At 49.6% G+C, this 26925-nt stretch overlaps 2 protein-coding genes across 6 annotated transcripts in view; one reads left to right on the plus strand and one right to left on the minus strand.

The window, feature by feature from the left end:
* Window positions 1–26925, plus strand: part of UFD1 (ubiquitin recognition factor in ER associated degradation 1) — a 276619-nt gene that overhangs the window by 159850 nt on the left and 89844 nt on the right. The window lies entirely within an intron of this gene.
* Window positions 1–26925, minus strand: part of SEPTIN5 (septin 5) — a 41840-nt gene that overhangs the window by 12367 nt on the left and 2548 nt on the right. Inside the window, exon 1 of one of the 4 annotated variants that reach the window (XM_056504020.1) lies at window positions 9124–9153. The exons of 1 other annotated variant lie outside the window; for it this stretch is intronic. In XM_056504020.1, the coding sequence (XP_056359995.1) occupies window positions 9124–9138 (15 nt within the window). In that variant the 5' untranslated portion in view covers window positions 9139–9153. Of the gene's footprint in view, window positions 1–2239; window positions 2783–9123; window positions 9154–26925 lie in introns of those variants that run through there. 2 more of the 4 variants (XM_056504018.1, XM_056504019.1) reach the window with 2 other exon arrangements.

The following is a 26925-nucleotide window of genomic DNA, read 5'->3' on the forward strand; positions in this document are numbered from 1 at the left end:
GAGTAAGGGCTGACAATGGAGACACTGGGGAGCTGCACTCTGGTGCAACTCCATTTTCTTCTGCCAGGTGTAACTGGCTGAACCTGATCTCTCATTTCTGTTCAGCCCAACCAAGAGAGCGTGGATTTACTGTACCTCTAATTGTCTCCCCATAGCTCCGTGGCATCACAATATTCAAAATGAGCAAATCCTACTGGTGCAGGACACTGCCCTTTACCCATGAGTCATGTAGTCATTTTCCTTGCAGAAAGGAAGGTCAATGCTGAGTGCAATATCAACAGAAGAGCTTCCTTGCTATGGGAGGCAGCCAGACCTGTGAGGGGAAAAACTGTGTCCTCAGCCATATCTCCCTCTGACCAGCCATGGACACACTGCAGAGCCCTGTCAAGGGTGAAGGCAAGAGATGCAAGGTGAGTTGTAAGGAGGGATCCCTTTCTTATAACAGCCCTCTCTCAGGAACAGCAGCATGGTCTCTGCACCAGTCTTGACTCTTCATCTTCACTTGGTCCTTTACCTTGGTTTTGAGACACTCAGTTTGTGCTCCTATGCCAGTCATATTCAGGCACTGTGATAGGCACATACCACCACCTCTGCCAGCATGGCAATATTATTATGGCACTTAAGGAGCCCAAGTTTCCTCCTGAGCCTGGTGCGTGCCTTGGTCAAAGTTCTACACCACTCACCACCTCCAGGTAGTATCTGCAGAACAACCATGCACAGGGTGGAGAGTCCTGGGGGAGCTACTGACAGAGACAGGAGGCTTTCTGGATTATGAAAAGCTAAAATCCATTAATTAAATGAGAGGCTTGGATGGAGGGTGTTCCTAAATACATCACCCCAACCCCCACGCTCCTGACCCTCACAAGCCAGGTCCCACCAAGCTGACAAAACCCAGGACAGCTGGTTCCTGCCCTGCGCTTCCCTTGGCGGCTCCAGCTGTCAGGACAGGCCCTCAGCCAGACAAGCCAGCAGCACTCTGGCACAAGGAGCCCCTCTCCCACCGCCTGCTCCATGCTGCTGCCTTTGTTCCCACTGGCATCCCACTACCATGTGCCTGGGAACATGCCCCACACACCACCACAGTGGCCACCAAGAGCTGTGGCCAAACTTTGGGACCTGTCACAAACCAAGGCACCCCAGGCCAAGCAAGACACACTCTCCATACTCTCCTTTGGCACATGTTTGCTGGTTCACTAGACGTTACAGCAACATATCACATCCTCACATCCTCTAATACCCAGCCGAGGTAGCCAGGGCTCCCCTGACAGCCAGTGCTCTCCCTGGGAGTTCAGCCAAGCAAAAAAGCCCTGGGTGGGCTCAAGCCCTGTTCCTATTGGAGGCGTAGAAACATTCAGGATGTGTTGCACAGAGGAGAAGCTATCCTGGTACTGAGGTGTTCAGAGGGCTGCCTGCACCTCCAAGACAGAGTACAGCCTCCATCACTCCTGTCCTTCCCAATTCCCTCCTCACACCTCTGGTGGATGTGCTGTTTAAACAAACCCAGATCCCACGTGACTTCACCATTCAGCCTGGGGATAAAAGGGGTCTTGCTGGGTATATTCAAAAGGCTAAAATTAAATATCATAGGACCACAGGAAATTTGAAGAATAATACCTATCAAGATCTGGAGCAAGATCCAGAAATGATGGAGCTGTGCTGCGACCCTGACGCCTCTGCCTCTTCATGGGGAAGGGGCCCTGTCGGTGCCACAGCCCCCAGCAGAAGCCATCCAGCTCCCTCCCAGGCAGCCCTTCCCTTCCTGCAGCCTTTTCCCTCGGCCAGGCACGGCCGCCGCATCCGCATCTGCAGCAGCCAACACAGCTCAGCCCTGGAGGAGAGGCAGACTCTTTGCTTCCTTTCATAGCAGAAAGCTGCATAAATTCATAACACAAACAGCCCCCGAGGCATCTGCCACGGACATCTGCTCCTCGGGCCAGAGGCTGAGCACAGGAGTATCGGCAAAACCACTCGTCCACCAGCATTTGCTGAAGAGAAGGAGCGCGGCCAGCGAAGCAGAGCATTAACACAGCGTTAATTAACACAAATCGGATTGCGTGCGGGCACACACAGCAGTGACTCCTGCCCTGAGCCCCCCCATGTACGCACACGCCATTCAAACAGGGAATCACTGCATCGAACACCGCGGCAAAGCGCCGCGCGTCTCCCGGCCGCCCCCCGCGCCCCTCGGGGGCTGCTCCCCTCTGCTACCCTCCTCTCTGTGCCCCCGTCCCTCCCTTACCGGCGTCTTTCCGCTCCTCTGCTCCTCAGAGGTCTCATCTTGTGCTGCGCGCGTCTTCTCGGGCACCATCCTCCCCCCTCCTGTCCCCGCTGCTCCCCGGCTCGCGCAGTGCTATAAATACATCCCTGTACCTTCAGCTTGCCCGGGTGGCTTCGCTGTGCCTGCGTCCGGGGAGACAGCAGCCGCTCCACTAACCGCTCCTGAATAATGATCGAATCCATGACCGCGGCTGGCAGTACGGACGGACACCCACCGCGGGCCAAGGGAAAAACCCCAACCCATGTGTTCCCTCCCAGCCTTCGCCGAATCCATGCGGCAGCCCCCCCGCCTACGCGTGCACACACACGCAGGGCTGGCTCGGCTCGCCCCGGTGCCGAGGCGAGGAAAGGCGAGGAGGCTCCCAGGCAGCTGCCCGGGATTTCCTGCCTCCGCCCGTGCCGCGGGAGGAGCCTGCCGGCGGGGACAGGACAAAGGCCACCGCGGCCGCGGCCAGAGGCGATGCCGCTCGCCCCGCCGGCGTCCCGCGGAGAGGCTGCGCACGTACCGGATACTGTCCCTGCCATCGGGCTGACTCCGCGTGACAGATGGGCCTATTCAGCTGCAGGATTTCTTACATACCCTGCCTGACGCAGCCGAGACAAAGGTTTGCCAGAGGAAACTTGCTCTCAGCAAAAATGTGCTGCTTCTGGCTGTGTGGGTGAAGGTCCCAAGAGTCCACAAAGCCCCCAAAAAGCAGCTCAGATAGTTCAAATATTCAAACCTCAAAAGGTTCAAATATAACCCCCAGATGGCAGTCCTGGTTGACATGGATCTGCCCCTACGTGGCAGGCTGATCTCTTGTCTACTCCAGGCTCTACTGCAGCTTCATCTCTGAATCTAGTTGGACTAGCAGCAGATGCATTCTGGATCTTACAGCAACCATTGAACTCTGAAGATGTTTCAGAATAAGGAAGTATCTGTGTGTTCATAAAGCAGATGGACCCAACCCAAAAACAGCTCAGCACATCAAAAAACTCATTCAGATTTCAAGTCTGGGTTCTGAACCTTTCTGTAAATATGCCCTCCAGCTTTTCTGTGCAGCCATGAAACTAAACAGGAATTTATATAAACAGAAAAAAAGCTCCTAATTTCATATAATCACACCATTCTGGAAACCAGGGGGTTAATACCACAGCATGTATAATGAAGTGACAGGAGATGACAGCACTGGTGGTGCTGGAGGAACCTGTCCCTTGCCCCACGGGTTCCTGAGCAGCTTTCTGTTCACCAGCAGGAAGGACACAGGCTGCAGCCATTCTCCTGCCTCGCTCTCAGCCAGAGCTCCTGCTGCTACTCTGGGATCTGCAGGGCTCCACAGAGTGCCAGACCAGCAAGGACTGCCCTGGTCACCTTGGGCCACAACCCAGGGCCTCCCCAATATACCCCAAGCCTGGCTGACACCAGGTTCTGTTGTAAGGCACTGAGTCACTATAAAGTCCAGTGGTCTGAAGTCTGGGAGCTGTGAGCGTGCAAAAGAAAGAAGGGGGAGGAACTTCCAACGTTTTACCTATGCTGCCATCCTGCAAGCTGATGGATGGTGATGTCAGAAGTCACAGGCACAAGGTCCTAAAGGCTGATAAAAATATATGGAGGAGAACTGGGAAACACTCCCAGAGCAGGAAAACTCCTGCCATACAACAGCTGTCATACCACACACATGAAACCCTTCTCCAAACCACCCTGCTCTGCCAGCAGCATTCTTAATTACACTCACTGAGTTTTGTTCCTGGTTGTTTCTGCATTAAAACAGAAGGCCTGGACTGAGATCCAAGTGTGGCAGGAATTGTCACAGCTCAGAACATATCCCTGTTTGGTGGCTCTGCCCTCACTCTGCAGCATTGATCCATTCCCCAGGGAGCTGACAGCCCTGCATCGGTCTCTCAGTTCAGTGGTAAGTCAGGCCATGCTCGTGACACCTCTTCTTCTTCCTAGATTCACCTAATCCTTGCTTTCCAGGACTGGAGGACTCTCCCACCAGAGACTGCAACTGGCACATGAGTGAAGAGCAGTGACAGCACCACGCTGCTTTGCACTGGGCAGCAAGAGCAGCGGCTTGTGGCACACCCAAGGTGCACCCAAACCTTCTTAAGATAACAGGAAGTTTCACCTATCCGTCCACACCATAAACCACAATAGCTGCAAGCAAACCCTCTCCAGCTCCCATGAATTCTCATGGCTTGGAAAACCCTTGTCTAAGGGCCACAGGCCACATGCCCACCAACCACAAGCCTCTTCCAAAGGCACTTGGAGACATGTTGTGTCCCCACGAGCCCACTGCACCAAATCAGAACATTCTTTTGAGCTGCGATCACAGATGAAGTCAACAATGATTTGGTTGCGACAAAACCACAGTGTTGTTCATGGCCCCAGGAGCTGTGCTGACAGTGCAGAGAGGAACAAGGAACTACTGTCTCCCGAGTGCCTTGAGCTCTCACACATCACACATACTCTCAGGACTGGCAGCCAGGGAGGAATTCCAGTCAGAAGGCCATGCCTGACAGCTCAGAGAGCAGATTAGGAAAAGAAACAGAAGAGTAGGTCTTGGCTATAGAGATCATCTTAAGACTGAGTGGCCAGCACTATGGCTTCCAAAATGCTGAAGGACAGTCAACTGGTCTCAGCCTCTACTGTTCCTCCTAGAGATGCTCATGTGGCATCCTCAGAGTCACCAAACCATAAAGGACAGACTCGTTTGTGTTCCTCAGATGTGCCACATGACACACCCAGAGCTGTTGGCTCAGACCGATCTGTGTCCAAACTTCCCAAAGACAGACAAGCCAATTTTGTTCTGCCCCTGTTCTTCCTGATCACACTCCTCTTTCCACACAGCCCTTAGAAATGCACAGTGTAAATCCTGGCCTGCTCCTCCAACAAGAAATCTGATGTACACCTTCCTTAAAAGAAGAAAAACAGAGGACATCTCGTGCAGCAGAACTTAGCAGGGAAAAACTTGGCACTTCCAAGATCTAGAGTAAATCCAGAGTGTTTTCTTCCACTGGCATCTCTAAGGTCTTCTCCAGGCTACAGGTTTCGGAATGTCAGAGCAGACAAATCCAATCTGCTAAACAGTCAGCAAGGGAAATACAGGCACAGGGTGCACCAAGACCTTCCCACCTCACAGACCAGCTCTTTGTCAAGCTGTGACAGCAGAGAAGTCCTCCACTTGCAGGGGAGATGTCTTCTGGCAGAGATGCTGTGGCTTAGGGACTGCAGTGCTCAAGCTCCATCCTTGGTGGATAACCAGGAGCACGTCACAGAAGGAAAAAAATTCAGCCTGATCCAGACAGACGCTCTTGAGCAGCACAGAGCCAGGCAAAGGGTCCCACGAGGGATGCACCCAGCCAGCCTGGTCTGCACGGAAGAGTGGTGAAACTGCATATCCATGGCTTGGCAGGGTCAGCACAGTCATGTAATAACAGCATTTATGTTTCTTCCTCTGAAGAAACTAAGCTATTTTCAGAATTCCCCACAGAAGGGAAATTTTCTTCCTCGCTGTTTTCTAGGACGAAGGGAAGGCCAGTTCCAGAGAAGCTGTTTGCTCAAGCTGAACAGGAGCAGCAGCAGCAGGCAGCAAACCCATTCCCAGCTTGGACCAGGGCAATGGAGGCTGAGGAACAGTCAATATCCTCCATGCAGGTGCACAGCTGGGAACCTCCAGGGTTCAGTTACCACCTTCTTCTCCTGCTGCCTTCTCTGCCACCATAAAGAACATCAGTGCTGACTTCAGACAGATGAATCTCTCGGGTATCGCAAGGTCTGAGCTCTGCTGCTCCATCATCAGCAGAGCTGCACACTCACCCTGAGGCTCCTGCTGACCTGATCCAAGGGAAAAAGCCTTGCTGATCTAAACTGTGATGAATAATTTAACATCGAACTTGCAAGCAAGGCTCCATGTAAGTGGCTTCTGGGAGCATCAGAACCCTGACACTTTAGCCAGGCTTCATCCTGTGATGCTCAGGAAAAAGCAAGATACCAGACAAGAAATGCAGAAATCTCAAAGCACAGATTAGTCCCCTGTATGTTCAGTGCCACAAGCATCATCTGCACAGCAGCCAGATCTCATATTTTCTTTTACCTATCCCACAGGTCAAACTTTTAATTTCCGCTCAAGGATCACTGCTTCTTTGTCACATAAACCCTCCAGAAATGTATCAAATTCTATTTCAAAGGTATTTATGCTCTCTGCTTCCACTTGAAATGCCTCGTGCTTCCCAAGAAGCACTGTGTGACTCATGCCATGCCTCCACTTCCAGCTCTTAAAAAGGAGCCACGACTGTAATTTGCCTCCTGCGTGTTTAAACTCGTGACTTGTTCTGGAGCGCGTTCACAGAGCTTCTCACACCCAGCTTCTCATTTAGATAATCTGCACGATATAACAAACTGGGCAGACGTAGAGCTGGCTGAATCTTTTGCAGCAGCCCCTCGGTCGCTGGCCGGGTCTCTCTCTTGCAGCAGCCCCTCGGTCGCTGCCCGGGTCTCTCTCTTGCAGCAGCCCCTCGGTCGCTGCCCGGGTCTCTCTCTTGCAGCAGCCCCTCGGTCGCTGCCCGCCGCTCTCCCCCACGAGCCCCCTGCGGTACCGGAGCGCTCCGCGCGAGGGAGAAGCCGGCCCGCGCAAGGACCGTGTCCGAGCAGGGAGCGCCCAGGCGGCTTCCCTAGCCGCGGCCACACGGAAATCAATGTGCAGGTCAAACCTGCTGCCCTCGCTGCTTCCTCCGATTGCGAACACATTCCTTAGCACAGGACAGAGGTTTCCAAATTTAGCCTCTTAAGACAGAAGGAGAAACTAAGTGGTGCAGGAAAGTCTGCGGCAGTCTCGGCACTACTGCTGCTCATCTCTCCCTCCGATTCATCCTCCAGCTCTGCAGCACAAATCAGGCTTAAATAGATGTCTGGCCTCTCATCTCACAGCTACAGCTGGGAAAACCAGGGAGAGGCAGAACAGAGCCCTGCCAGCCCTGGGAAGCCAGGAACAACGTTTGGGAGACAAGCTGGTACACATTGCTCTGAGGCACAGAGGCTGGCTGGGCTGAGATCAGTTTGGTGGAAGAGGATGGAAAATAATGATATATCCTCTGCAATGGAAAGGCACTGCTTCTTCCAGCTCTCAGGTTCTCCATCCAAATGACAAGAACATCAGTTTTGGAAGTTCTTGATGCACGTTAACATACATGAATAGGAAAAGGTTGGGGACAGGGTCCTAAGAAGTTGCAGTTTAAGTTACAGGTAGTGGTCCCAATCCTGCGATCCTTACTCACCGAGTAGTCCCTTTGAAATAGAGACGACTGCTCACATGAGTAAGGGATGCAGGATCAGGCCTGTCTACCAAAAAGGCTGAATCCTGAACCAGAGAGTTCATCACGGCCTCTGAGCATTGTGAGACACCTACACCTGGTCCAGCAGGAGCTAATCCAAGGGCATCACAGAGGAAGACAGTCCAGGCTGGGCACCACACCGGCAAACAGCACACTGAGCACAAACCACAGAGAGCAAGGCAGTGGACAACAAAGATGCTCCACTCAAGCGAAATCCTCCTGATTCATTCCCAGTTCACCCATCTCATGGATACTCCCAAGTCTGCAAGATCTTTCTTAACCCTGCAGTCCTCCCAGAAGGCTACTGAAAACTTTGTTGGGAGAATGAAAGCCAACTGTCTTGGGAGAGCTCCCAACATCTATCTTCCAGCTACAATTAACATAACTTTAGGAGCAGCTGATGCCCACAAGAGAGAAGAATAAGCCCACTCAGCTTGCCAAATAATTTTAAATTCCATTAATTAAGGGGGGAAAGGCAACTCTCTAAAGCAACCTTCAGTTCTGGGAGGCACCCAAGGAGAAAGGCCTCGGACTGTGTGAGCAACAACCCTGGAAAGCTCTGCAGAACAAGGAGGTAAAGGGACCTTCTCCTTCCTAGGGGATCTCCTATAAAGGATCCAGACGCTCAGGCTCCAGCTACACACCCTCCCTCCCTGCTGTCAGCTGCCTCTGCACTTTCAGTAACATGAAGCAGAGTCCTTGTGCACCTTGAGACAGCAGAGGCACATAGGAACCTTCCTTCCCACCCTCACCTCTGGGCTTGTAGCCCCCAGTTGATGGAGATGAGCCTGCTGAGAGGGAGTCATGCACTCACCCTCCTCCCCTTGCACCAGCACAGATCTGCCTGTGCTCCACCTTCATCTCCACACAACACAGCCGTACCTGGCTGTGAAGAACCATCCCTCGGAGCCTGGCACGGGCCAGTGTTCCTGGGGAAAGCAACTGTGCCTTCCAGTCTCCCCTGGCTCGCTGTGATGGTGCTGGACCATCTGCTGTCCCAGAGGGGACTCCCAGAAGTCATTTCCCAGCCCCACCATAAAAGCAGTCTGTGCTAACGTCACTACCCACATCAGTCTGCCCAGGGCTGAGCCCTGTGTCGGGACTAGCATCTGTCTTTGCAGATGGATAATTAGATTCCCTTTCCATTTTCTTTCCCCTCCTGATGGTTTCTCTGGCTGGCAGCTCCCCAGCAGCCCTGCACAATCCAGCAGCATTAGTCAGAGGGAAATTCTGCTCCCTTCCTCCCCAGGATGTTGTTCTTGGTTCAATATGAATAGCAGAATGAACTACATGATGATTTGAGTGCTTCATTGCAGTAGCATTTGTCCTTTTCAGCCTGGCTTCCCTCCCATAGCTGCACACCCTGCCCCTTTTCACCAGGTGACACAGAAAACACAGTGTGAATGTTATTGGCAATTGGAAGAAATTAGCTAATCAGGAATACTCAATCAGCTGGACTGGGGTTGCAGCACACCTCCACTTATGAGCAGTAGTGCCAAACATTCCTTTTGGGCAGGGCCTAGAGAAGCATACCTGATTCTCAGCCATGGTGTGAGATGCTCTCAGAAAAAGATCATAACACCCTCCTGCAGTAAACCTGAGGAAGAGATTGAGCAATGATGAAATTGGGGTAATTTAACATAAAGTTGTATCTCAGAGCTCCCAGAGAAGGAGAGGATTGTGTGCTCAGATGAAGTATCCAAAGAGATCCTCACTGAGCATACAAGATTGTCTGTCTTCCCCTGCCACTAAGAAGTGGCTTTCTGGGAAGCAGTACTGATACCTGAAGCCCTGATGGCTGCACAAGGATCCCCAGGACCTGCAGAGATGCACAGACACATCAGTTCCACCTGACAGAGAGGACTTATCCTGCTGGGATCCACAACTTTCCCACAGCTTCCCCCTCACAGACTGAAGCTTTCAGAGACAATCTGTCAATTCTATCCTCTTGTACCCTGACATACTGTGTTCTCCATGGGTAATGTCCTGAATCCATAGAGAACACAGAGCTTACAGCCCTCCAGTGCAAACCATCGAGACTTGCAGCAGCTCCACATCCTGCCTGGGCTTGGTAGCTTCTATTCTGCACCTGGCTGCAAAAACCAAACTGCTGCCTGCTCTATGCAAGGGGCTTTGAAATGCCTTTCAGAAGATTCCAGGGGCTTGCAGCTGGCTCTCTCCCCTCTGATCCATGCCAGCCCACTGCTGGCTGCCCTCCAAGGGCTGGATGGAGCATTACCCAGCTGTGCCAGGCTGGCAGGCCACAAGGCTGACACACTGCAGCCATGGAACAGTCAGCAGCTCTTGCACCATTTGCAGCCTGTCTGGGCTTCCCAGGGCCTGGCACACACTGGTGCCCAGGCTGGATCACAGCGGCAGCAAGGTGCAGTTCCCAAAGGGCATCACAGCTCCAACTGCCTGAGGAGGTCCCCAGGACACCTGTGCTGTGGGCCACTGGTACAGCTGTTGGACCACCCAGGCAGATAGAGAGCCTGGCAGTTTGCTGCATGAATGAAGAAGAAAAGGTAAGAGCAGCAAGGCAGCTGGGGACCAGGATTGTTCCCTACTTGCCTGTGGTTGTGCAGCCATCCAGCATTCACATCAGCTCCTAGTGCCCTGCCTTGCAGACACTGAGGCCATGCCTGCAGGGCAGCTGTCAGAATAATCAAAAACAGAATCAAGAAATCCTTGCCAACACCTTTCTCTCCCCTTCTCCATCATCTACTTGCTGCAGCAAACACCAAGCCTAGTTACAGCTTTTCTGCACAACTCACCACTTCCCTGTGTCCTGCAGTGTGACTAGAGATTCACATTTTATGTGATGATGGGAGAAAACTTCAAGTCACTGAACATCTAAATCAAACTGTGCTGTCAAAGGGAATTTAAACAAAGTTTCTTCCAAGCTTAAGAGTAATAGTCAGTAACTGCTGAGTATTGCTTCTCCTTATCAGGTGGATAGTGAAACAGAGCAAAGAATCTTAGATGAAGAAATATCTGGCTCAGAGTCTCAGCAGGGATTGTGTCAGATACTAGAAGGCTCCCCATGCCCTTCCATAAAATGGGTGTGAATTGCAACATCTGGAACCCACAGTAAGGATCCACACAGATCATTTACCAAGACTGGTGGACACTGACGGGTCCTGGTGGTTCTGCAGTATCCAGATGAACATCCTGCCTGAGGCTGCTGCAGGACACAGCACTGTTTGCCAGGCTGTAGGGTCAGCTCAGCAATCTTGGTGCTCTTGTGACAGAGGGGCAGTAACAGGCACACCAGCACAGAGCCAGGAGTCCAGCACAGCCCACCAGCACAGCAGCCTTGTCTGCTTCAGTCCAGCCCCAGACTTCATTAGCAGTTTTGCAGCAGTGAGAGATTCCTACTAACCGCTGAGATGGAGCCATCTGTTTCCATTTATGTGCTGGCTCACAGGAGCAGCCTCACAGCAAAGGACTCTAGAGAGGGTTTGCTCTCCTGAGCACGCCAACTGGGACAGAGGCTGAATTCACCCTCTTCAGTGACCTAATACCTCCCTTATGCAAAATGAACACCTGGGAGGCACTGCAGCCCTCCCCCTTTGATTTTGTGACCAAGCTCCATCATTAATCCACCTAAAGGCCACTTCCGTGAAGGCAGAGAGGACTTGCTCCCCAGTGCAGCTACACCAAATTACTGCTCTGCATGGCACAACAGGAGAGGAGGAGTTGATAAAGCTGTTCCCACATCACTTGGCCTGCCCTCTCAAAGCCAAAAGGAATCTGTCACTGATAAGCCAGGATCCCTAAATTAACAGCTACCATGCCTTGTTTTTTTCTGTATCAGGTCCTGTAAAAAACATGTTATGCAAAGAAATCTTTACCCAGACACCTTTTCCATATATTCATTTTTATGTACATGCTGCTTGGGCCAACCATGTACCTAGCTGCCCCACAGAAGAGCAAAATGTGCTTAGTGATGCCTAAAAAGAAGCACAGAATGGAGATGAAAATGGCAACTGGTACCATGGAAGAGTTTGGGCAGCTTCCAAAAAAGGAGGCAAGGGGAAAGGGATAAAGACTGGGGACACCCTGTGTGGGGAGGGCTACAGAAGTATTGGTCCTGTCTGGCAGCTGAACTTTGGTAGGACTTTGCCAGCTTGCGTTACCAGTCACACCTGCTTGGGAGGGAAAGTAGTTTTAATTCTTGGCAGTTTGTGTTCAGCAACTACCCTTTTCCTGTGTTTGCTGCTTCCTCTCTGAGGACACATTTTTTTCAGAGCCAGAAGAGACATGAGGCTTCTCTCAGCCTGGCCATAAGCCCTGCAATTCCCTTCAGAGATTCCTTCCTTTTGGATGATCTAGTGCCTGTGGTGGACTCACAACAACAGCAGAGAGCAGCAGAACATAGTATATGTTCTCCTTTCCTCCACAATAAAATCTTCCTAGTCTTGACTGGAGAGAGCAGAACTGAGTGTTCCTGGAGAACATTGTTCTTAAGTAAGAAAGGATGGAATATCAGGACCTAGCATGAACAAACAGCAACAGTAACACCCTGCGATAGTGCAATAACAGCAACTGGCTGGACAAAACTGCCACAAAACCAAAATCCTAAAGCATCCTACAGTTTCATAGAGGGATCCTTCCCAACATGATCTTGTCTTACTGTCCCAATTCCATCACTAGTTTCTCTGCCCAATTGTGTTTTTGATTATCTCACCTTCAACCACACCCATCTGGAGAGGGCAATTCTGGATCACTTGGCAGGCACCACCATGCTCAGCCCCACAACAACATGGCACTGATGCTGCACCCAGAGCTGCAAGAGCAGCCAGACCTCAGGTCCATTCTCAATAACTGGAAAAGAGCTTTCCTTGAAGTGTTTCCTCCTGAAGCTCATGTGTCTGTGCCTGAGCACAGGAGCTTCCCTTGCCTCTCCAATCTGCCCTTGCTTTGCTATCACATACTGTCAAGCTGTCCCACTCAGCCCTGCTCTGCTGAAATCTTCCCAGGAGACATTTCTCCTCAAAAATCCAGATAGAATGACATTGCCATTCTGGTCCATTACAGCCCTGTCCCTGTCACCCTGAGGCTTCTCCTCAGGGAGAACTTAATACATTGCAGAGAGCACACACAGCTTCAGGCCACAGTGAACAAGGCTGCTGAACCTGAGAGACCAGGGGACCCCTGCCTCCTGTAGTTCCCAGCTCACTGGGCAAAGCTGTGCTCAGACAAGCAGGATCTGCTGCCAAGACCTCCCCCAGTGAAGGAAGAACCAGAGACCCTGCCTTGAATCAAGGGAGGCCCTGAGCAGCACAGCAGGGTTGGGCACAGAGCCCTGAGTTACCATCCCAGCTCCAGAGCTGACAAACCTCCCACCAGAGGCAGTGCTTGGTACAAAGCCTCTCTTGTTCCCGACACACGAGCCTGCTCCAGGCTGCCACACATCTTTATTGTGCCCTCCTGACTTCAGCAACAGGCAAGGCTTTGGGGATAATGGTCCCTTTCTGGGATGCTGCTGGGGCTCACACACAGAGGCTGTAGAGATGCAGGGGCCTGCCCAAAGTCCTGAGCCCTGCCAGGCAGCCAGTGCTGGCACCATGCATCCATCACCACTGACAGCACAAACCTCTCCACTGACCCAAACTCATTCTCGAAGACATGGCAGAGCTCCTCTGTAACCCAGCCAGCACCTGTCACCTGTCATTGCACTCAGGCATAGCTGTGGGATGCTGAGCAAAGGGGAAAAAAGGGGCATTTTTGACACAAAATACCTGTTTGTCCAGGCACTTTGAGATTGTTTCATCACGTACAGGCATGGAGACAACTCTGAGGCAGGAAGGAGGAAAGTCTGCAAAATCTTGTTGTCACTGTGACATGGTCACAACAGGATTCATTTTCAGTCGTTGCTCCCAGTGCAACATGGAAAAGGGGCAGGAGGGCTGGAAAAAGTCACTTGCTAGATCCCACTAATGGTTAAACTCTCCCTATTTAGCAGTGGTGGGAAGGGAATTTATATTCAAGCAAGAGTCTTGATGCCACCTGGGACAAGACCAGGAGAAAAGCAAGTTCTTCCAGTCAATTTCTCCCCCTCCAATACTGCCTACCCAGCTACTACTCCCTACCCAGGGAATTTCTGCAGCCACATAGCCACAGAGACATGAGTAAAGACTGCTTTTATTTTCCCAGCTGTAGCCTACCACAGCCCAGCATCTCTTCAACTTGAGCCGGAGCCAGAAGACAACTAAGCTTAAGGGGAAGTGGCTGGACACCCCCACACAGCTTGTGAGATAGCACTTGGAAGCTGTCCTTACTGAAAAGCATGGACATTTAGTGAAGTTCAGAGCTTCACGTGGCAGACCAGCCCCAGCATCCAGGGCTTGCTGGACACAGTAGAGTCCAAGGACTCCAGGCTCCAGCTGTGCAGCAGAAAATCTTGGCCACCTCAAAATAGCAGACATCAAGGTAGGAGGAAGGGCCCTTTGCCATGTCGGGAAGCAGAATTGTCTGGTAGTTTCTGCAAGTTGCATCTGTGGTCTCATGTGCTCCTCATCACTATCTGGACCTGCAGCTGACACCCCAGCTGGCTCCCACCCCATGTTCCAGATCCTCAGATCTCCCAGATTTCCCATTGACATCTTGGGTCCTAAAAAGTAAAGCCTCCAGGACGGCTCTGATCCCCTTTTCTGCTGATCCACAGGGTCCTCAGATTCAAAGAACCAAGCAGGGACTCTTCTATCCATACCTTCAGCATCTTTCTACACAGCACATAATCACACTTAGTATATTTTCCAGCTGGGCACAGCTCAGCACCCTGCAGGACATAGTGGACCTTTCATCAGGAACTAACTGCTCTGATATGTGACCTGTCCAGCTGTGTTTTTTGGGCTCTACTTCTCCTTCCTACTTCCCTCCACTCTAGCATGTAGAAAGATGAGAACAGAAAGATAAAAACCCCCACAGCCATCACCCACTTCCCACCCCCTGGCACAGCTGTACACCACTGGGCAGGAGGCACAGGGCTCTCCTCAAAAGCCTCAGCCACTGGTCTGCATCACTCCACGAGTATCATAAACTCTGGCTGGGCCTCCAAACTGCTCCACCTCAGAGCTGGAGACAGATGAGGTCACCTCCAGTCTGAAATCACTTCCGTTCTCAAACTGCTCCCAAGACTGTGCCACAGATTAAAAAGAGTGGGATGGGTGGGGAGGGAAACCCTAACCAATGTAGCATGTTCCTCATTAAGAGCTCAACACTTAATTTATCTCTGCCTCCCAGTCATCTGCCATCCAAATCCTCCACCCTCCCTCCTTCCCATGAAAGAACAAACCTGGCAGAAACTGCTTTGAATTAATAGCAGGGTATAGCACAAGCTGCAAGGGACTACACTCAACCCCCAAATCCAAACCCAAGCAGAGCAGTGGGGAAGAATCGCAGCTTGGTGTCGTCAGATGAGCTCAGCCATACTGCTCTGCCTTGTGCCAGCTCCAACTGCTGACCTCCAACTGCAGCAGCCCAACTCTATCTCCTCGCACACACAGGGTTGTACTGGCAGTGCAGCACTGAGCACCAGCACCACAACCCTGTGGTTTCTCCAGCACAGCCCCATTCTCCACTGTACATGTGGCCACACTGGCAAAGGTTGCAGCAGGTTCTCCCACCTGGATCAGACAGCACAAATGCCTGAGGAACCAGACTGAGAAAATGAAAATTAAGGTCACCAGCATGGGGGAGTCCTAAGGAAAAGAGCCTTGCAGTGGCCACAGTTGGTCAAGAGAAACCAGACTGACATGACAGTTCAGTGGCATCCTTTTAAAAACACATTGACCACAGATGAATCAGTGTCTCATTGTTGGAAGCTCTAACCCAACTGCAGTAGCCATCAGTGCCTCAGGCAGTAACAGCCACCACACATCACTGTCACACACACATACTCCTACACAGTCATGGGGTCTTCCCCTCACCCCACACTTTGCTCAACACAGGAAGGCACTCAGGTTTTGTAGCTCTCTTCCAGAATCCCAGAATCACTGCAATGGCAACCATTGGACGGGGCCATTTTGTCAGCAAATACAGCTGCTGTGATCCATACCCTGTTTGAAACACAGCTCACACATGCACATGGTCTTGGCCATGGTAACACAGCAGCCACTGGGCATGACCCCACAGGGTGATATGAGCTATTGCAAATGCAGTGGATAGGAGAACAAGGGGCAGAGCATGCTCAAATGCAGCTATGGATCACATGCTGCATAATTTTAGACTTCCTTCAAGCAGATAGAAGACTGGGTTGTGTGTGCTGCCAATCCTGTGATAGTTTCTTTGGATCACTTTGCTCTTCAGCCTCTTTCCAGAGGCCAGCCCTGGACAACAACCAGTCAAAACTGCAATAAAAGTGTGACCTTTCTTCCTTTTCAGCTTCAGCCTTTCTTCAGCAGTGGGCACTAGAGAAAGGAATCTCTTTCAACCCCTGGCACCAGGCATGGACCTGGGCTGTTCAGGTAGACCCTCTTCAGCATAGACTAGGAATAAATACCTGCAGGACAAACAGGTTTCAGCAGATGAAGTAGCAGGCTGTTCCCACCTGGCTGCATTTCCACCAGCTTCTTTCTGCCAGTTCTGGCTTCACACCTGGAACTCAGTACGATGCCAGCAGAAGTCATCAACACAGTGAGGACCTGGTGGGCAAGTGACTGTCTAGCAGACAGGCTGCCTTGCTGGGGAGATGAGGAACTACAGAGCTTCTACACAGGAGAGCCTGTGAGTTCCCAGTGGGAGAGCTCCAACAGCAACGAGTGGAGCAGGGCATGCTTCACACCCACTGCCCTGAGAAACACCAACCACTACATGGAAGGAACAGGTCTGAAGTTGAACATTTGGGCTCAGGGGAATCCTGAGGCTCAAATGCCTCTGGGAAGCTTTAGTTGTGGTATGATTGACTCACAGGGGAGCAGAGCCACTCCTTCATCAAAGTATGCTGCATATCCCTAAAAATCATGGCCTCCAGACAGAAATGCCTCTAGACAGAGCTATTATATCCTGGGCTTCAGTTCCACCACCCCTGAGTATAGAGAACTTCACTGCAAACACCACAACTGCCCTGGCTGGGCCAGTGCTGTCTGCTAAGCCCTTAAGGATCCAGTGCTGGAGAGCACTGAAAGGTCATGCTCTGCACCCTTGCACCCAGACACCCTGGAGAGCTCCAAGCCATGTTCTCTGTCCCCTGCAAAAGATAGCAACACTGCAAAAGATAAGAAAAGGTCTGCAACAGCAAGACCTGTGTGAGTTTTCCATGCTGTGATGAATGTGGGTGAAGCAGACACAGGCACATGGGAGCATTAGGCCTTAGGGCAGTGCTCTGCCCAGCTCCTCAGCCCTGGATTTGTCATCCAGAGAGAGGACTGCAATCAGCTCCATGCTCCCACGGAGTACAGCTCTATGTCAGGGTGCTGAGCTGGAGCACAGAGATGATCCAGCACAGAGGGCCTGTGCTCAGCACACAACAGCCAGGCACATAGAGCAGTTAGAAAGCAGCACAGCCCCTGCAATGAACAGTGACTATCCACAAGCCAGCTCCTGCCAGGGACAACAGGAAGGGTTTAAGGAGAAATCTGAAGGAAAATAAAGAGGACAATTTTCAAAAGAAGGTGGGATGAGCTTAAGAGATTAATCTGCAATGGAATATCTCTGCTGAATAGATCCCTAAAATAGAAGCAGCACTGTAAAAGTTTCAGTTCCAATACAGAAACCAAAATGTTAAATCGGTCTGTCACTCTTGAGCACAGCCATGGTCCTTTCACAGAGCTACAACTCTCACTGATTTTTTTGAGGCAAAGATGAAAGGGCCATTCAGAGCAGCCTGGTACATACCTCTTGCAGTATTTTCAGTTATTTTCCTTCAGCAACTCCTTTCCTGGACCTACTCCATGGACCACAGCACATGAAAGGCGACTGTAAGCCTGGCACCAGGTGTGTAAATGCCGAGGCAGCAGCAGCCTCCTCATGGGAGATGGTGAGAGCTCTTGCTACACAGCAACTTAGATCAAAGACGGATGGTGGGGGGAGAGCAGTGGCAAGGCTGCTCACCAGAGCCAAATTTATAAAAATACAGGAGGTATCTAGCTCCTCAGTTTCAAAGGAGTTAGGCACTTTCATCTGGATTAAAAGAAGGCTGGCCCTTGGTTCCTATTATTGCAAATTGCCTTAAAAAATTGTCTTTTAAATAACTACATTGTACAATGGCCTGTGTGGAAAAGCTCAAGTTTCAGCCCATTGCCTTTCATCTCCACACCATCGGCCCAGACCAGAGGAATGTGTCAGTTCCTTGGTTCATACAGAATATGCTGACAATTTCAGAGGCACTGCAAGCAGGATCATTTCATTTGTGGCAGGAACAGCCCACAGTCCTGCACTGGCACAGTGGGAAACTGCAAGGCTGTGGCCAGGAGAGGCTCCACAGACACCACTGCCAGGCAAACACCCAATAACTGTCATCATGTCACAGGGCCCTATTGAGCTTCATACTGGAACAAGAAGATCAGAGCTGCTATGATCTTACCAAAAAAAGGTGCTGGGTTTACAAACCAACTCTGCAATTTTGGCAAATCTCACCCCTCACATTCAGTATAAAATAGTGGAGCCAGACCAAGCAACCCAATTTGACCAGGACAGATATGGAATATGAGTATTGTCCTGACAAGGTCTCAGGGATGATATTTTCTACTGAATTCAAGACTGCTATTTTGCCTCTCTTCTCATCAAAAGTTACAGCCTCAGGAACAAACCTTATCACCCAACTGGACTGCAGGAGACAGAAATTAAAGCTGTACAGCTTGCAAAGAGTTATTAAAAGACAGACATTCAAAAGTGTGCTCTCCTAAAATCCTTTCCACCTTAAGATAACAATTTCTTCCCTGAAAAACTGAGAGAGAAAGCAATCACAAAAAGTTAGTGTCACAAGCTGAATAGCTACTGTCCTTGCATTAGTTCCACAGCCATTGAACAAACAGGGTTCTCCATAACATCTGTTCTTTGCTGATAATATCACTGTGACACTGGTCTTTGCTGATATTTCAGTCTTGATTTCCACTGTAAAGTTTATCCAGTCAGAGTCATCAATATACTCTCTACTTGTCCTGGAGAAAAACTGTTATCAGCAACTCACTAATACAGTCCTGATTGTAAGGAACAGATAATTGTAGAATCCTCCCTCCTGAGAATTTTCCTGTGATATTGCTGATTTCATAAATTTCTTTATGGGCTCATCTGAAAGTAACAAAAACGGTAAAGTACATGAGATGTAACATGAGAGATGCTAACACTGGAATAGCAGAGTTCATTAAGATGTCACCTTTGAGATGATTACACTGGATTTCTAGAACTCAGAATGAAACCAGATTTAAAAGATATTAGAGAAGACAGAAAGTCATTTGACTGTAAAGGCTGTGGCTCTTGGACACACAAGGGGCAGCAACACGCAATGTTAGAAAGAACTTGGAAGCAATGGAGTGGAAAAAATTGCATTTGCTAGACTGTATTTTCCTACGAGGCAACCCAAAGGAAATGGAAACATCCATGTAGGTAAGGCAGAGGAGTGAGGCAGGGTGGGAATGCTCTGCTCAGTCAATGCTCAGCAGAGAGCCAGCACCCCCATGCAATGTCAGCTCAAGTGACAGCCACAACAGGCCAAGAGTAATTTGTCACTTGCAGCCCTTTCATGAGAACTGGGTGCAAAATCAAATTAGATACTCACAAATTAGATACCCACAACGTGAAGTCAAACCTTTATATGTTTTAGGAATCCAAAGATAACTATCTTCAAGCAAAGCCTGGAATCACTCTCACACTCCAAATGAGGAGGGGTTCTCTTGGGCTTCTAGCCAGGGCTCTGACTTGCCAGGCCAAACAGCAATCTCTTGGAATGTATTTTCTGGGATTTATTTTCTCAGATTTATCCTCTGTGTGGGTCCTCACCCCTCGCAGGCTTTTCAGGCTCATTTATAAACCATTGCCTTGAAAACACAAAGCAAGACCTGCTTCCTCTTCTAAAGAAAACACATGCTGGCCTATTACTGCAGGATGCCAGCCAAGAGGTAGGTGGATGCCCTAATTATTTTATTTTTTGAAAAATAATTAAGAAAAATAGTTATTTGTCATGAAGGAAAATCCCATATCAGCTAAGGGACAAACTCTAGGTACCCAGTACACATGGATTCACTGGAGCCCGAAGAAGTTCAGCCCTCGAGCAGAATGTCTGAGGAAACAAGAGCAGTGGCCTCATCCAGACCTTTCCTGGATGTCCACTGCCACTAGTGCCATGATAAATGGGATCTGAGTGCTCCAAAATGCCCACTTATGCTCTTACTCACAGGGACATACTTCAGTACCAAGCACACCCAAGTGCAAGATGCAGCACAGGAACAGCTGATGGAAAGAAGCATCCACACACTTCACAAAGAGCCAGAAGATGGCTCATTAAGCTTTCAGACTAACAAGCCTCATGATATCCCTCATTAGCAACCCCATGCACACACTGCATTGCTGCCACATGAGGGGCAGCTCCAGTAACACCACCACTTGTTTACCAAGAGAACAATTCTGCTATTGCCTGACACCTGCCCATGACAGTGTGACCACAGGAGGAACAGGGAGATGTTCAGATGACACTGGGCATTCAAAGGAGGCAGCAAAACGCCTGGCACTGACTGGAACGTCTGAGCAGCTGCTGAGGACCAGCCCTACCACCTCAAACAGAAAGGCTTTCACTGACATTAATGAGAGCTGCTGCAAATAATGCCATCCCACAGCTCTGAGATGGCATGCAAGTCCATTTGGGGACTGGCAGCAGAACAGAGCAGGCACTGGGGAATAAGAACGCTGGGCTCCATCCAGTTGCTTCTGGCTTATTCAAACTGCTGTGAGATCCAATGCTGTGTAGCTGGTGTAAGCCAAGCATGGCCAGGCAGGGCAGATGAGGCTTATCCAGGTGGCAAGAGGACACACTCTTGCTGCACAGTCATGGTTATCAGGGTCCCAAGCAGATCCATGTGGCTCTGCTGGGGCATATGCAGCAAATAGGTCTCTAACTCACTGACCTCTGTGGGCTGCTCTAGCCTCTGAAGTGTCAGCCCCAGGACTATTGGCAGACTAGAGTTGATCCAGAGGGTCCAGCTGCTCAGTGAGCCTGGAGTGCTTCCCAAGCAGGTGCCTACATTAACTGGTCAGTAAAAGCACAAAGTTCTGCTAAATGACTGTCCTCCCCAATACCCACTTCCCTCAAACACACGTGCTCTCAAGGGCTCCTTTCAAGGGGAGGGAAGTTCTTTAAAGCAGCTGAACAGCACAGGTATAAACCTTGGGATAAGACACAATCTCTCCTGCTGCTACAGCTTCAGTGCACTCCAGTGCATCACCTGGTGCTTCAGCTGCATCACAGAAACCATCTCTGAGAGTCCGGACTGCAAGAACAACCACTGGGAGACAAGAGATCATCCCTGTCGGCGTCTCTCACTGTCCCAACGACACATTCCTGCTCATCTTGGCCCTGTGCAATCATGGCAAGGCTTTGCTGCAGACCAGTTGCATCTGTTGAATTAACTCCTGCTGCCTCGATTCAGCCCACTGCCTACAAAACATGGCAAATACCAGCTTCTGAAGGCTCTGCTGCTTCTTCCATTATTGACTGATCCCAGCTGGCACCATACTCCCTAAGCAGCAGGAACCTCTGAAACCTATTGGATCTTAAAAGCCATAAATCTCTCTGACATTTTTTACAGCAGGCCTTGGGCAAAGCGAAATTACTATTGGTCCAGATAGGCATTTCCAGTACTGCCTACCCACATTTCCAGGACTTTGTATCACTTGCAGAGGCTCAGGAGAGCTTTAAACCAAACAGAAAGCACAGCCAAGAGGACCGTGTGTAGGGCAGGCATATGCCTTTGTGACTCACATTACATCTGAATATATAATTAATGTAGTATGCAATTTATTTGAAAATAAAAGTGGATGTAAGACTGCAGGATCTAAAGAGACTACATGTGTATACGTATCACAGCAAGAATGAGCTCAGTGCATCAAGAAGGATTAAAATAGTTCCCACGCTGAGGAAACAGTGAGAAGACAGAAAAAGCTGCAAGCAAAGTGACTTGCCTGGGAAGTAACCTTAAAAATAATTGCAATACAAACTATAGCAGTAAAAGGCCTGACTTGTGCTCTCGTGTGTGTTCATACAGCTTCATGCAAGAGGGGTCTGCAAGGAAAAATGAAACATAATCACTGGAGCCACATCTGTACTGCCATGGAGTTTGCCTCACAGAAAGCAAAAGGAAGATGTTAAGCCCTTGGAGCCTCTTTTCCCACAAGCCGAGTGGATCTCTTTCCCCTCCCTTGCTTCTGCACTGAGAACGTCCAGAGGTCAGTGGGATGGGCTCGCTCCTGATGGCCAGTCTCCAGGTGCTAGCACTCATGATCCTGTGGTTTATTTGCTCAGCCTGCACTCAGCTCCCAGTTTCCCTGCCAGGAGTCATTCTGGGAGAACAGTACCAACTGCCTCGGGTGGGGTCAGGCAGAGCCGGGCCATCCCAGCTCCATACACACACCCTGGACACACTGGAGAACGACAAACAGGGCACTCCCAAAGATCCCCGGAAGAGCAAAGGGCTGAGCTGCACAAAGCTCGGCTCTCCCTGTCCTTGGCACCGAGTGCTCACACAGCACAGGCAGGGCCAGGCAGCCGCTGCCCCTCTCTCCCCAGCAGGAGTCAGGGCAGGGCTAGCACGGCTCTTACTGTCATCAGCCACTGCCACTGTGCACAGAAACACCCCGCATTTAAGAGCTGAGTGAACAACTGCAGTTAACTTCTAGTAAGGGCTTCCCACCTCTGACTGACTACACTGGTTTACAGCTACACTGGCTCCAAGCCCACAGAGCCCCAGGCTTGCACGAACTACAGCCCCAGATCCTCCAGTGCTACATTTCAAGTGTTAACCCAGAGCATCCCTCGGCCCTGGCTGCCACGGCACTGCACCAGGCTGGGGCAGCCTGAGGGCTCCACAGCTGTATCCAGAGAGGTCTCTGCCATCCTGAGCATCTCTGCACTGTCCTTCCCTGCCCAGCACAGCTACATCCCTCTTCCAGAACTCAACTTCAGCCTCAACTTCTCTTATTTCTTTTGACTTCAGGAGTGGACATTTGTACTCAAGCCAGAAACTAAACAATTCTCCTCCCCCTCTTGCCGTTACACCCTTGTGCAGGGTTTCACTTCCTCTTCAGCTCTTGGCCAACACTTAGCCAAGCTTATTAGCAAAACAGTCCCTGCATCTTCTCAGCACATTCTCCCTTCTAGCCTCCCCCAGCAACTGACTGCTGTGATGCTGCTCAGTACCAGCCTTGAAGGCAGGGAGTAAGGACTGAGGGAAGGAATAGTATTCTAGAGCTGAATGTTAGCAGGTAATAGATTTCAATTAATGCACTGGAAATACAAAAGAGAAGAAATTAAGAATATCACCCCATTCAGTCCTAAAACAAAGACAGCTCTTACTCAAGTTAGAAGCAGAAGATCTGTTCCACTTCCTGCAGCCCAGCCCCTGTGGTCAGCACTGTACATCCAAATCTTCCCTCTCAGCATGCAGTGCCACCTTCCACTGTTCATGCTGAACAGTGTTTCTGGAGTCATGGATGTCATGGATGAACAGCAGCACACATACATACTGATGAAGAGCATATGTTCTGGCATCTCATCCCAACACCACACACAAATCCAGCTCCTGAACACTTTTGTGGGAACAAGATGACTGCAAACCTCTTCACAGCTCCAGGGACAAATCTCTGGGAGAAAAGGAATGTGTAAAAGCAGACAAACATTTTTTTCCTGTGCTTCAAGGCTAACCACACTGTAGACATGCACACACACATACTCAAAATCCAGCCCTTATGGGAATTATTCCCATATGCTGTGAAACAACTTGCATACACTTCACAATATCCTAAGTCACACACATATTAGAGATACCCCATGTTTCTTTTAAGAGTACAGCATTATCCTGTGTGGTTTCACTGTCACAGGGAAAGTGACAGTGCCTTGGGCAAGAAGGTGACAAACTGTGCTGGTCAGGAAAGAAGACTCTACAGGTAAGCAAAGAATGCACCCTCCAGTTCATGCTCTGCTATACATGAAAAAAGGTAACACAGAGGACACTTGAACTGGAAAACATATGGGAATGGGAGAGGAACCCCCTCGACTTAGCCAAGAGGTCTCTCAGCAAGAAGTTCCTGAAGTATTAAGGATGGAGCCAAGCTCCCCAGGCTTGGTTTCAGCACCTGTGAGCAGTGACTGCAGCATGGTTGTAGGAGCCACCACTGCGGGTTGTCCCAAAAGAGCTGGGGAAACCCCTTGCACTGAATGTTTACAACTAATTTGGCAAAGCTCTAGAGATACACAGCAGGCACCCAGCCTGGCCTGGCACAGTGACCAACCAGTTGGCTGAGATGGAATCTCCTCTGGATTTCCTAGATGTTCATTTCATTGGGTATTTAATGAACAGCACCTTACACTGAAACTGGGCAATACGGGTTCTAGAAGATACTGAACTCCACCAGTTGTTTCTCTCTCGATTTGCCTTTCCTCAGCTTTTCCAGGGAACAGTCATAACACAAGCCTCTTACATTTATTGCTAGAACTATCAAATGAAGAACAGCATCAGTGTGAAGCCAGTAACATTTCTGAGAGCATAAGTGGTTGTAAGAGACTCCTTGACTTTGGAGACTAAAAGCACCCAGGGACTGTGTTTCTCCTTTGTTCAAATGGCAGCAACATTTTCCCCTCTGCAATTGCAACCTGTCTTCTGCAAAGCCCCAACAGTCTGGAATCCAGCCAGTGAACAAGTGTCACCAGCATCTCTTGGGGTTAAATGAAGGTTGTTCCTACCTCCTCAACATCATCAAGGATCAGCCCCTAACATCTGTTGAACTTACACAATTGGTTAATGTGCCTGGAACACAGGAACCGCCCTGTACAGCTCTCACAAGTGCAGAAGAATTTTGGAGTTGTACACAAGTATCTGGGCAGAGAAATTGAAGTAACAAAAATCCTGTGCAGAAAGCACTTACTTCTTCTTTCCATAAACTGCAGATTGGTACTTGCACTGAGAGGGCTGAACCTCTGCCCTGCCCTGCACTCACAACTGTTTCATCCATTTGGAGCATAAATAATTGAAGAGAGACAGCAGCAGCAACAGGAGACAGAATCTGTGCCCAGCTCTCCAGCGGTTCTGTTTCACCTCGAAGTCCATGGGCTGACCTCTTTTTATACCCCTTTTCTAAGTAGCCAAGCAGACAAAGAACGGGGGGGGGGGGAAAAGTCCACTTGCCCAGGATGAACTTCCCTTCCCAGCCTAGAACAGCCCATCTGTGACACAGGGCCTCCTGCAGCCAGGCTGTTTAGACAGATGCATAGCAGAAAGACAGGCAGGGCTGAACCTCCTGATCTGCTGCAGTCTCATCCGTTCTCAACACACTGTTCTGAGCACTGAGCCTCTGCCCGGCTTAGAGGGCAAGGGACCAACGTTGTCTCTTGAAATGGGCGAAAAAAAGTGAATGAAACACACAAGGCTTTTCACAAAGAAGTAAAAGCTTCCACTCCTATGCTACATCCAGCCAAAATACACTGGGACATCAGAAAAAAATGTGCTGCTTTAAGAGTGTTTCCAGTATTTACCTCCAGATTCTGTGACTAATTTGCTACTCCCTTTCTGGCAGGAGCATCTTGGTAGCCAGGATGCATGACCAGGGTTGGAAAACATATAGGTTGGAAGAGACATTAATGTAGGGAGTCGAAGAGAAACAGCCTCACCCACGGCAAGCTATGACACAGTGAGAGACTATCCAGCTGTGGTGAAATATCCCATTAGACAGCTGCAAACATAATTTTGCTTTCTCCAAGGGAAAAAAAAAAAAAAAAAAAAAGAAGTCATCTCACCACAACCACCCTGAACAGACACAGAGTAGGAACACAATTCCATACTGTTGCTCCCAATGACTCAAAGAATCACAATTATAAAATAATTGGTTTAATTCTGAGAAAATTAATGAGTCAGTGGTAGTCTGTTCTCCTTCCAGGTTCATACTTTTCTGTACAAGCAAGAATGTTCCTCTAGTCACAAGACTACAATACTGTTATTGTAAGAAAAACATTTAGGTGAAAGATGGTAACACAAAGGAACAATGCAAGTACAAATCCTCCAAGCTACTCTAGCGGAGACTTTGGGGAGATTCTGTAAAGACCAAGCTTTGCTTATGGTCTTTGTTGTATGGTTGCTGTACAAGAGAACCTACCACTCTGATGATATTTCTCACCACATTTCACAAAACTCAGTTAATCAATTTTTTCTACATAGAAATTGAGGGTCACATTAGGTCATGTTCAACCAGCTCAAGGCACATGGAATCACCTCTTTTCCCTCCTCTTAATCTGTTCTTGCTCATCAGCAGCTGCCTGCAGTGGAGTTACCCTCAGTGTGACAGGCAGTATCTACAACTACCCCAGGTGCCTCAGCTCTATGCAGAGTGCAGCCTTTCAGGGGATACACTTTCCTGTAGCCCACCTGGCTTGTTTCTCCATAAGCACATTAGAGAAAAGGAGAAGGCAGTTCAGCACACATTAACAGAGAACTGGGGGATTTCCACCAGCCAGAGTTCTCTGGTAAGCAAGGCTGGGGTTGAAAGTTGACCTTAAAAATGATGCTCTGTGTTAGCACAGTTGCTATTTTAGATCGAAGGCATCTCTGCTGTTGCAATATCTGCTGTTTCTGGAAACATAGAAATCTTGGCTCCATTTTACTAAGAAAAAGACCAAAAGAGTCTGGATGTAAGTTTTTACCACATAAAACCCAGATTCTCAAAAACTGAAACACAAAGGCAATGAATTCAGTTCTCAATGACTTGCACTGAAACCACTCCTCTAAACAAACTACTTTCTGCACAGCATATTCGCTATACACAGCCCCCTATATATATTTTTATTGACAAGCAGACCACTTCAAGGTAAGTCCAAGTAGGAAAAAAGGACTAAGCTGAATGCAAAAGGCACAGCCCTGTAATTTCAAACCCACTGAAAGAACTGGATCCACTAGATAGTCTCTGCTCCCACACCCAAAAAACTTTGCAAGTTGATGGGGTGGGGAGAGATCAACTTGGGAAGGAGAGGCTCCCATCCTCCTGATTTAAAAAGAAACAATGACTTCAAAGAACATGAGAGACATGAGCCTGAATGAGCAGGAGCCAGCTTCAGAGACACAGCAAGGTAACACCCCAAACACACACATACACACACACACACACACGCCAACAACACGAGCTAGGAGGCATGTT

The sequence above is a fragment of the Oenanthe melanoleuca genome, chromosome 15 (genome assembly GCF_029582105.1).
Source record: "Oenanthe melanoleuca isolate GR-GAL-2019-014 chromosome 15, OMel1.0, whole genome shotgun sequence".
NCBI lineage: Eukaryota > Metazoa > Chordata > Aves > Passeriformes > Muscicapidae > Oenanthe > Oenanthe melanoleuca.